The sequence below is a fragment of the Poecilia formosa genome, unplaced genomic scaffold, assembly GCF_000485575.1.
Source record: "Poecilia formosa unplaced genomic scaffold, Poecilia_formosa-5.1.2 Scaffold16, whole genome shotgun sequence".
Classification (NCBI taxonomy): domain Eukaryota; kingdom Metazoa; phylum Chordata; class Actinopteri; order Cyprinodontiformes; family Poeciliidae; genus Poecilia; species Poecilia formosa.
The window spans coordinates 2883155-2894969 of record NW_006799955.1 but is presented as its reverse complement, the minus strand read 5'-3'; the positions used below and the strand labels follow the sequence as shown (position 1 = coordinate 2894969).

Genomic DNA, 11815 nt, shown 5'->3' with positions numbered 1-11815 from the left:
ATCTTCATGATCAAACCTCAGTGTTATAGTCAAACACTAAGGTGCTGTCCTGTTGGCAAAAAGAGATTATGCAAAACATTACATACTCAGATTAAAAAGGCTTTTTGTGTGTGTATGTAAGTGTGTGTGTAATAGATTCAATTGGTTTGTGCAATAACCAATTTGATCTGTTAGAATAAAGGATGGTGGGTGTTAGAAAAGAGAATTGGTTTTCCCAAATTTCTTGCCTACTACTGGGCCTCAGTAATAAAGCCATTCATTTTCTGAGCTTTGGAGTTAAAGGGTTAAAATATCACATGAATCACTGCACAAGATTAAAAAAAAAATCAGTATTATAAATTCAATTTCTAATAAAAGTCTGATTATAATGAGACTATATTTTGTCCATAGAGTTGCAATACTTTATAGTAGCATTACCCAAGTAAAATATACTACTTTTTAGCATGTTTTGTTTTACTGTGTGTGGTTCCTTCTCAAACTTCGGGCACCCACATATCCTTAAAACGTTTGCACGGCCCTGTTGACAAACAGGAAGGTTCAGGAATCAATTAAGTGCATAACCAGAATAACTATCCATAATTTAGTGGTCAATCGTGTGAATTTAAGCCTTGTGGATCTACTGAAATGACTAACGCATAAAGAGTCGCCCGGGGTAGTGAACCCAGTTCGTCTTGTTCCTCTGCTCTGCTCTCCGGAGGACACTCCCCCATGTTGACTCGGAGTAAAGACAAGACGGGCTGCTGTTTCGTTGAAGGCTGTTGAAACTGGGCTTCTCGACTGCTAAGGTAACTTCGCCGTGTGTAACCGTATTGAAAACGCTACTTTTGTAACCGATTTAACGTCAAACTCTGTAGAAACTTAAGCTAGATAGTTTTTCTTTTTGCCGTTGTAAACGGGGGCATTACTGCTAGCTAGCGGCTATTCAAAGTTAGCCAGAGTAACAACAGCGCTTGCGGGTAATATTTGAGCGTGTGTGTTGGAGCTTGTAACATTGTTTTAGTATCATGTTGGTGAAGCATCCACGTTCAAACAAACGCAAAGCGTTAAATATCTGTCTTTTGTTGCTAATGCCATCGAAAGCAGAGCTACGTTGGTAAAGATTTGCTAATAGGAGTTAGCAAGGGACACCACGTCCCCTGCTGAAGTCATGCCAGAAAGTATTACCGTGTTTAATTTGGAAGATTTGGTCAAAGTTGGCAAACTGCCTCACACGGAGTGTTTTGTGTAGTTTGTTCCCCACTTCTTCCATGAAACACACGAAGATGAAGCAATGGCAAATGTTTCAGTTCCTCAAAAAGGGGGGTGAGGGGTAGGGGAAGCTGACTTAAAATTAGCTTTGGGATTCATTGAAAACCACTGCTGTCCACAGGTGGAGATATAAAAACCAGGGACAGGGAAGGATTCTAAGAGGAGGAGAAGCAACACCCCTTTCATAAACATGGGGGCTGCAATTTCACGATGGAGGGTTTGTATTCATGGTTATGTCTCTAGATTAGATGGTTGCAAAATCAACACAGATTGTACACCTTAGTCCTTCTTGGAGAGCAAAACATGGATCATAAAGTTAGTTTTTTTGTTTGTTTTAATGAATCAATGGACACCCAATTCTAACTAGCAAATGTAGCCCAATTTATGAGTGGTTTATTACCAAACATTTCGCAACTTACCCAGTGTTGCCAGTGAAGTACATCAGTTTATTTGGTAATTTAGATAAGAAGTGTGTCAGTGGCCTTCCCACAAGGAAGCATGGCTGTTATTACCAGCAAAGTAATTTGGACTTATTAGTTGTATTAAATCTGGCAGCACAAAAAATTAGGAATAAATCTACCAATCCTCCCATGCTACTCTTGTTTTGAGAATTCTCTAGTTTATTCTCCTAGTTTCTGATTATAACTAAAGTAAAAAAAAAAAAAAAAATGTTTCCACTCATTATTCCCACAGTTTACAGAAACTTTGAAACTTTGTGTTTTTTAAATTATAAATTTTTAGGCACAGCAGAGTCTGCATATCACTGCTCTGTGTGTCCTCCAGAGTCCTGAGTGTTGGTTGATTAACTATTACAACCATCTAATATTGCATTTGAAAGTCTTTACCGGTATGTAGATTAATCATGTAACCAAGGCATATGACAAAGTCTTCTTGTATCCCTTTCGCATTAAACTTGAATAATGTAATGTACTGAGAATTTTTACAGTATTGAGGAAGCAAAGGTGTCAAAGGAAATGACAAAGAAGCCATATGCAAGGAAATTTACTTTTGTCTCAGAAAATAAGTTACTCTGTTGAATTTCTTTTTCTTTCAGGCTAAACCTTCCACAGTGGAAACTTTGGAAAGACTTGAAAAGGTAAAGTTAACTGAAAGGGAAGTTATTTCTGAATATAATGGGGAAAGTAATGTATTAATATATTGGTGTATTTGAAATTTGATCATAATCTTTACATTTATTTACTATTTAGTGAAATTATTTCATGTAGTTTTTTTTTTTTTTTTTCAGGTTAGTAAAACTCTTTTGTCGCATTTTCAGTGAAACTGCTGCATTCAGTGCCAAATGCCAAAGAACAAAGAACTGAAAATACAGGCAACATTTTGATTGATTTGCTGAGTGATTGAGCTTCATTGCTGTACTGAAACCAAGCCACCGTTGGGCTATTTTCAGTTTGTGTCCTTGGAGTAGTATTCACAAGAGGTCTGCACGTCGGAACGATGTCGAGTGGTATTTAGGTTGTGAAGCGATGGGAATTAGACCTATTTGTGTCTCCCCTTGTAATTCTGTCAGAATATAGTTTTTTTTTATCTGCTGCTTTACAGCACAAGAAGGGATAATCTTGCAGGATCTACTGTATTATAAAGCTGAACATGAGATCTGCTCATTTTACTGCCTAGAGTGACAGACGCACATGTTCCAGTGGCATCCCAGGGATGAGGAGGGGGTCCTATTCTATCCACTGGCTATTTTTAGCTAGCCTGGTCATCACTTTGAAGCAGGGATTACATTTCCCATTTAGAGAATCAGAATATTAATTACTAGTTTAACTTTAAAATGTAATTGGTTGGTAATTTTTTTTTGTGTGTCCTAATTATTTTCTGATTGGACATTCCCTCGTTATGTGGTATTTGCATTACTGCTTCTGTGTAATACAGTGACCTTTGAATCTTGACTCCTATGCCAGACAATTGGGTTCCTTCTCAGAAGTAGACCTTCAAACCTTACATGAATTTGCCTTCATTTGCATTTAAGCAAAAACGCAATACAATATTAAGAGATGCTGTTTGAATGTGATAGCTAAACAGTGTCTACTCTTAAAGCAGCGTCAGTCTGTAATTTCTGGATTGCGCTGTTTAAAATTTATTTCAGTGTAGTAAGGTAAAATAATATAGAGGAATGCCTTCTGGAAGGTAAGGACGGAGGTGCATCTCATTAACTTGGAATACATTTGTGAGATGATTTTATTTCAGTACAATTTGTATTATATAGATTATGAACAGTGATTTATTTCAAGCATTTTTTTTCTGTTAATTTTGATATTTATTGCTTACAGCTAATGAAAACCTAAACAAATCTTTTTTTTCTTTTTTGAAAATTGGAACATTACATATATTGTGGGGCATGTTTTTGAATTAAGGTGTATCAAGATTAAGATAGGTAAACTCATATTGCTGTTCAAATAGAATTTGAAATTTTTCGTTTCATTCCAGGAAATCCAGACTCTTGAAGACTACGGTGAAAAGTATCAAAAGCAGTTAAAGAAATGGGTCGGAGGAATGCTACTGTACTCATGTCTGCTGTATTTGGTCACTCTCGTTGTCGTGTACTTGTGGTACATGCCTGAACAGTTAATGGGGCGGCTCGTATTGATTCTACTCTTTGTAGCATTTCCAGCTTTGTAAGTATACAACAGAACTGATGGAAATTTCACTAAAACCTAAACATGACAAAACTGAGTAACTCTTTGTGAAATCCGCCTTTCAGAGTGTGGCTACTTCGCAAGGCACTTGTCGTTATTTTTTCACGAAGAACTGAAAGAAATAGTAAGATCCCTCCTGATTTGTACGCGCAACTATTCTTTGACGTTTTTTGTTACAAAGATTGCAATTTCAACATTTTTGTTTTTCAGATGAAAAACTGGAAGATCTTAAAGAACAAAAAAGGAAAATAGTAAGTGATTTTCTTTTTAAGTTTTTGCCCAAATTGTTACTCTTAACCATTTGACTGAGTTATTGGTGGTTTTATCCTGGCCTTTAATGTAGGTCAGGGCATTTTGCAACTTTAACTCATGTAGAATTCATGCAGATAGTTTGTGAGTTTGTTAACCCAGCAAGCCAATCCACTAATGTCACTTTAATTAATGGCATTTAGTAGAGAAAGGAGATAAATCTGATAAATTGCTTGTCATCCTCTGTCAAGTTCTAATAACTTTCAATAATTAGGGCTGATGAATTTTCACACTCCCCATTATCGAAGTAGTGAATCCAATTATTCTTCATATTAAATGCAAACATGCACAAATGTTCAATATTTTATTTAGAATATAGTTTTGAAGGGAGTAACTCTTACGATGAATTCAATCTACTTCTGTTGTATTGATCAAATGATTATTAAAACACCAGTGTACCGACGGATTAATACATGAGGAATTATTTAGTGCATGTTTTCATGGGTTTTTAATGTTTGTTGATGTTGTTTTTGTCTTTCCAAGCTTGAGGAAGTTATGGAAACTGAGACGTATAAAAATGCCAAAATGATTTTGGAAAGGTTTGATCCAGAGTCTAAGAAAAAAAATGTAAGTTGTCAGTTTTTCTTTTTTTTTCTCAAATAGCCTGGCCATTAAATGAATTGCCTGATGTTAAGTCATGTTCTTCTATTATCTTGCCATTTGTGTAAAGGAACTTGAATCCACTCCAGTTGGACCCCAGCTGACTCCTAAACCAGGACAAGGTATGAATTAGTCTTTACGGGCTGGAAGATGCCACTTTACATGCGATTTTAAATCCAGGATTACCTACTATTACATGGTCTGCAATCTTTCTTTGTTAGAGCTCCGTCAGCGGATCGTCACTCCAAAGATGCCACTGGTGGCGCCGAATCCTGCAAACGGTTCTGCTGCCCGCCCTCCTCTTGCCTCTGGGCCCAGCTATCCTGGCCGATCTTCCCATTCTGCTCCAGGTGGACCCCCAGAGAGGGGCCTGTCAGCAGTAGCTGCTCAGCAGAGCTTGATGAGGAGGCCCATGACCCCGGGAACACCTGTTCCAGGAGTCGGTGAGTTACCTGCACACAAGGGGACCAGATCATAATGTGGTCGATTAAGGTATGATTTACTCATCCCCGGCTTTGTGTCCCCAGTTGCTCAAAGCTCTGTGGTTTGTGTTTTTGCCAAGGTCGTGGCATGTAATGCAGTAGCTGTAAAAGATAATTGCATAAATGTTGTATTCAAATGTCTTTTAAAACGATTCAACCTTTCTTCAAATAGGGTGTTATGAAATAAGAAAAGGCATATGATCAGTCCCTAAAATTGCATGTAGTACCTGGCAAATAAGTTTTACATTTAGGAATATCGCAAACACAAACTGCAATGTTTTTTTTTTTTTTTTTTGTGTTATGTACTTGAGATGTTGCTGCAAGCGATGAAAAACATGGTGAGTCAGATGATGCTGCAGATGTGTTTTTTTTTTTTTTTTGTGTTGGATGAAGAGAGGGTTTGTGTTGGACCAACACGGAAAGGGAGCCTTGAAGTCTTGTTTGCAGTTTGCCACGCAGCATATACGAAGAGAACAGAGCAAACATTTGCTCTAGTCAGAAGGGATAATATTTGACTTTATGGCTTATGCAAAGTTCTGTGTGGCAGAAAACCCTTTGGATGGTGAGATGCCCAGACATCTGATCTTCACAGCATTAAGAACATTAGGAGTAATGCTCCTATATGTGCGCTTCACTCCAAACATTACTGCTAAGTTTTTCAGCCTCATGCCTTCATCTGCTGACTGGTTACCTTTTTTCAGAAAACTTGCTCTGCACTGTGTTTTGTAGTGGTGACAGCATCATGCTGTGGCAATGTTATTGTCCAGCAGGTACAGGGAAGTTGGTGAGACCTACAAGGAGGATAGATTGAGCTAAATCCAGTGCAATCCTGGGAGAGAAAACATGTTAGAGGTTGCAAAAATATTTATTACTGGGGTGGGAGCTCGACGTACAGCCAGAGCTACAATGAAATGGTGCAAATTAGGGATGAGATTGTAATTCTTTGTTTTCTTGTAAATATTTCAGAACTGGATTGAAACGGTATTTTTTTTTTTTATTAGAAATTTTTCATGGGTTGTCAACACGTGCAACCCTTCTCTCCGTCTCTATGTCCCTGGTGTGCTGCCTATTTAAAAAAAAAAAGGATAATAATAATAAACGAGATCTGCAATGAACCAAATGACAGATTTAGAGCGAAAATGGGTAAATATGTGTCTGGGTTGGCTGTTTCAACCTGGTGTGTATGTTTACAAGTCGAATCATCAATTTTAGGGACTCATTTTGAATAATTATAGGGTGCCTTTTATTTTTATTGCATCCTTTTTTTTTTCTTTTTTTTTTTGTCCAGGTTGGCAACATTATTGTTAACCATGTATGTTCAGATGTAACCTGCAGGTCAGTCAGCCCTCTGTCACAGCAAAGCAAAGGGGGAAAGTGGTTGATTTTCAGACTTCTGCAGAGGTAGATAAGATCAGAGGTTAAAAACTGTTTCACATGTAAGTATTGACCGATCGCCGGAAATAAAGAACATCTGGGCCAATTCAGATGGCCCAGAGCACCTCTAGTTACGATCAAAGTATACTCATATTTTAGAATTTTATCATCCAAGTCCAGACCTAAATCCAATTTAAAAAAAACCTGTTACAAGATTTGATGTTCAAAGTTGCTCTTTATCCCAATCCATGTTTTGCCATTTTGCAAACAAAAGTTCAATTTAAGGTCTAGATGTGTAAAGGTTTAGGACTTGCTGCATAGCCAGGTGGTGTCACAAGTTGACTTGTGGGACTCGACACAAATGCACACCACACTTTTTAGATTATTTGTGAAAACTTTAAATCATGTCTTTTTTTTTTTTTTGTTCAACTTCAGGTATTCTGTTTTTGTTTCTTCGTCACTTAATGTATATTATTGAGATTTAAAGTTTGAGGTTGTAATGCAATGTTTTAAAAATCGAGGGGTATTAAGACTTCTGCAAGGCAATAATATAATGTTTATCACAAGATAAAAATGGCTGTTGCCAACTTACAAAGAAAAATGTCTCACCAGCATGCTGCAGAACTTCTTAGTTTAGATTTATATATTTAAAGAAATCTGTGAAATCACTACTCTGCATTTAAAAAAAGTATAAATGGTTAAAGAGATGTTTTTGAAGTAAAGTAAGTTGCATTTTGTAATTGCCAAGTGGAATGCCAGCTGAGGTATGCACAAGACTGGATAACATTAAGTATGATTAATTAACCAGATCTGCATTTCTTCTGTGGGCAGTGGTAGTGGGGTTCTCACTAAATGCCTTATAATTCCTGGTGAAATTGCTTTTGGCATCGGGAACACCTCACAAATGGCTTACATGACTTCATGTTATCACCTGCGTCTGTTGAAAATTGAAAGTGAAAAGCAATTTGATACAAAGAGTCACCACAGAGTTTCCATATGTTGGTAAATTAATAAGCAGCAGGACACTGAGACTCTGCCAAGTCTCACAGAAATGACCAGTCATCTTCCTATGATTGCTCTTGATGTTGAATTATATTAATTACTACCCACCAACATAGCAGGGGTTCACAACATGTTTTCCTAGTGAGATCAGGTGTTGCGTCATTAGGGGAAAAGATGCTGGTTTTTAGGAAATCAGTCAAAGGTTTGTGCAACACACTGTTTCTCTGGGCAGTCATTCTGCATTTAGGTTGGTAGTTAAGATGAGACTATATTTAACAAACTTTTTTTTTTTTTTTTTAAATCAGGGATGCACCCCCCAGGTCCACCGCTTGTCAGACCTGTACTCCCAAGGGAAAGGGGTGCGATGGACAGAGTCATTGAGTATCTTGTCGGAGACGGCCCTCAGAACAGGTGCGCAATATGTACTTAAACATACTAAAAATTGCTTGTTTTCTTTTGAATAAAATACGTTTTATAAAAGTATTTACAAAACTTCCTCACGTTTCCTGATCTGAGTTGATGGAAAGATGGGTGAAGCTGACATAGTTATGCAGTTTTGAAAACTCGGGGATTGTAGTTTTTATATATTAATGTTTTTCTTTTTTCCCTTTGGTTTGTTTTTCAAATTTTGACAGTACAGACCCTAAAGAAGCAACATTTAATCCAATCATTGTATTCATTAGCAATTCCCTTCACGTTCTACCAATCTTGTACAACATTGCCATTTTCACAGAATTGCCTTTGCTCTCTTGTAGGTATGCTCTCATCTGCCAACAGTGTCTCTCCCATAACGGCATGGCATTAAAAGAAGAATTTGAATACATCGGTAAGACTTGGAGAATCACAGCACTGTTTATCAGTCTCAATCAAAGGCCGGGCCTTCATTTGCCCTCTAGCGTTTGGCAGCACAGTACATCACACGGCTCTTAAATGCCTCCGCTGCTACAAGCTCCTGTAAGCGAAAACAGAACACGATTGAATGCACAAAGTCGCATCAGTCTGGAATGTTTATGCATCTGAGGCAAATTTTGTCGGTGGTTAAAATTTATTTAGATTAATCTGTCTCTTTGGCAGTGTGTTAAAGTGTACGTATTAACTAGATGTATGGCACTTTTGTTTGTGTCGTTTCAGCCTTCCGATGTGCATATTGTTACTTCTTGAACCCTGCAAGAAAGACCAGACCTCAGGCTCCCAGACTCCCTGAGCTCGCTGCTGAACTAAAGATGGCAGCAGGCGATGCAGCGTCATCATCATCATCATCATCATCATCTGCTACTGGTGAAGGGGATCAGCCTCTTTCAGGTGATTAGAAAAAAAAAATCTGATTTATTTTATTTATTTATTTATTTTTTGGTTAAGTTCCAGAGTTTGGGTCAACAAAAGTGAGTCCTGACTAAAACTCTGACCCTTCTTTAAAAAAAGCTCAAAGCTGATCTACAAATTGTAAATGAAATCTGCTATGTTTTCAGGTGTATAGATAGGCAATGCTGGAACGTTATTTTCGTAAAGCTGTGGTTTTGTACGCTTTTGAAGCCATAAAGCTCCCACACACTCCACACACATCTGTCTGCTTTAAGCATGTGCGTACCTCCGCTGAGAGAAGTACACCCAAGTATTTGGGGGCCTTAAGACAAATGATGTGATTGGAATATTAGCAATATTAATCTGTTGTGCTCTCTTTCCTTTTTTATATACTTGTTTAGGATGCATTCACATGTAAAATGAAGCATTTGTCTAATTCTCAGGAAAACCCAAGCTTGCTGATGTCCCACTTGGAACTGATGCCCAGGAGCCAGGCACAATAACAACCACTGAGCCCGGTTCTGCATCAGACAGCCAAAACAACTCGGAGCCACATGACTCGCCTTCTGAGAAATCTGATGATGAGCAGGATATTTCTGCTATGGAAGTGGAATAAAATAGTAGGGTGGCGATTTCAGCATGCTCCACTGGAACAGGGTTTGTTTGAGGGAAGTAAACAAGTCAGTTTACAAGTAAATACCCTTCCAGTTACAGATACAATAATAGTCAAGCTCTTAAAACCTGCTGAACTCCTTGATGCTAAAAAGCTTTTAAAATTGTAGAAGAAGTAACAAGTTGTCTATGTAAAATAATAGAACGAAGGATTATGCCAGATCTGATGTTTTCAAAGTTGCATTTTATGTTTTTGGTTATTGTCTTATTCTGTTTGTGATAAACTGAACTTTTGGTGTTTTGTTTCAGTAAGCAGGAAATGGTACAAAGCATAAAGTATTTTGCAGGAAAAGTGTTATTTATGACATATTTATAGCCAATTTTCTTTTATAGCTGCACTTCTTGTTTACAGTGCTTACTGGGGTATTTGGCAGCCTATAGGTGGAAATATGTTTACACAGATATGGTACTGTTGACCCAGTGCACATGCAGAACATTATGTATTTATCACTAAAAGCAAGGAAAGTAGGCTTGTTACAACTGTACTCTTCTCCTAAGTGCCTATTTTATGTTTTTTTTTTTGTTTGTTTTTTTGTCAATAAAATTAAATATTTTAATAGACAATGTTACCTACCTGTTTTTATTAGACTATCGATGTATAAATTCATGTGCTGTAGAAATTACACACAATAAATTTTTGAGAAAAACCTGTGAACTGGTTCCTGATTACAACACCTAGTTCAGATTGTTCTTTGATAAATTGACAAGTTTAAGCTTACAACTGTTAGGTTTGGGGAAAAAAAGAATTTTTAATATTTATGCTAATAAAATTTTGGGTTAAATGCAGTCATTGAATTAAATTTGATACCACTTTATACTGGAGACGACCCCCAGTATAACGTTACCACCCCCAAAACCTGACCAGAAACTACAAGGACAACTGTTGAAAAGGATAATGCATATCCAAAAGCACTAAAAGTGTTTTTGGTCTCCACTTCAAAGGTCTTGCTCTTGATGATTCCATTAAATAAGAAACTAAATCAAAATGACAACTAAGTTTCTTTAGACAAATCATTAAAAAACGTGGTGACGTCATCTTCCTACTACGTCCTGCCATCATCTTCGTGGTTTGCGCCAGTGGCAACATCCAGTTGCTGATCAAGTGAGTCGTTTCCACTGCAGTTTGGCGAAACAAACCAGTTTTGCTATGACTAACCCCCACCTCCCCCCAAAAAACAAAACAAAACTGCATCCTACACTAGTTGCATGCCAAATTTATAAAACAGATATTAGGCAAATAGATTTTTCATATTAAAAAAATAATCTTTTTTTTATATGATCCTCTGATTAAAGGCAAGTAAGAGTATCAGATGTTAAAAAGTATCCGATATTCTGATATTTCAAATGTGTCCTAAAAACACGTATCTTGGACATGTCAGTAAATTATTCAGCATTTGAACGTTGTTAGTCCATGAAAACATGAACATTTCCTCAGAGCCAATAGAATCCTAGCCTGGACATTGCCTTCCTCTGCAACTCTGCTCGAGAAAAATTCTGGTTTTTAACGCGATCTGGATTTTCTTCCCTTGACTCAGATTATCTCATGTCGATTTTTGTCCGGGCCAATCAACGAATAGAAGGAGAAGTTATGAACAATGACGTCAATTTTCTGCGCTGTTTTAGACTGTAGGCAAATGCTAAAATTGCTAAAACAAGGGGCTAATTGGAATAGTGTTGGCTACAGCGATGACAGAAGGACAACAGATTACTGGAGCCAAGTGGATATTCTCTAATACGGATTATGACCATAAAACACCGAAGGTAAGACTGGATTCATGTTTTTGGCTTGATGAAATTACCCTTATTTTTCCTCTTTGTCGGCTGCTGGTTTAGTGAGTTTCCACTTAGAGCGGCGATTCCGATACACCAAGAAGAGCAGAAATTAAGGCACAAGCTATTAGCCATGGCTAAAGCAGTGTTGCACTAGCCTTGCTGTGTGTTTTTATGGCTATATGTTTATCATTTACGTATTATTATTATTTATCTGCTTGGTGTTGAAACCGGGTGTCGTGCATTTAGCTTTGCTTCTTGCTTGTGGTTGTGTCCACTTCAATTAAAATGTCGTCCCGCTCATGTCGTTAATCCACCGCGGTAAAGCTAGCCGGCTCTGACTCCAGCCGGCCCAGCACACAATATACAAGTGCGCGGTCGCTCAAGACATTATGGTAC

The 11815-nt window shown here is 37.6% G+C and overlaps 1 protein-coding gene and 1 long non-coding RNA gene across 4 annotated transcripts in view; both read left to right on the top strand.

Moving 5' to 3' along the window:
- Positions 1–591: 591 nt before the first annotated feature.
- Positions 592–10297, top strand: lnpa (limb and neural patterns a). Its single transcript, XM_007546503.2, has 13 exons — positions 592–785; positions 1370–1465; positions 2303–2344; positions 3697–3884; positions 3971–4029; positions 4116–4156; positions 4698–4781; positions 4885–4936; positions 5036–5257; positions 7978–8083; positions 8428–8498; positions 8804–8974; positions 9418–10297. The coding sequence occupies exons 2-13, from the start codon at positions 1439–1441 to the stop codon at positions 9588–9590; spliced, it is 1236 nt and encodes a 411-aa protein (XP_007546565.1). The 5' UTR covers positions 592–785; positions 1370–1438; the 3' UTR covers positions 9591–10297.
- A 913-nt stretch (positions 10298–11210) lies between these two features.
- The window catches only part of LOC103134312 (uncharacterized), a 112065-nt gene continuing 111460 nt past the window's right edge, over positions 11211–11815 (top strand). The window contains exon 1 of one of the 3 annotated variants that reach the window (XR_001661438.1): positions 11211–11407. This is a non-coding gene — a long non-coding RNA (uncharacterized LOC103134312). The remainder of the gene's footprint in view (positions 11408–11815) is intronic. The other 2 variants (XR_001661439.1, XR_001661437.1) reach the window with 2 other exon arrangements.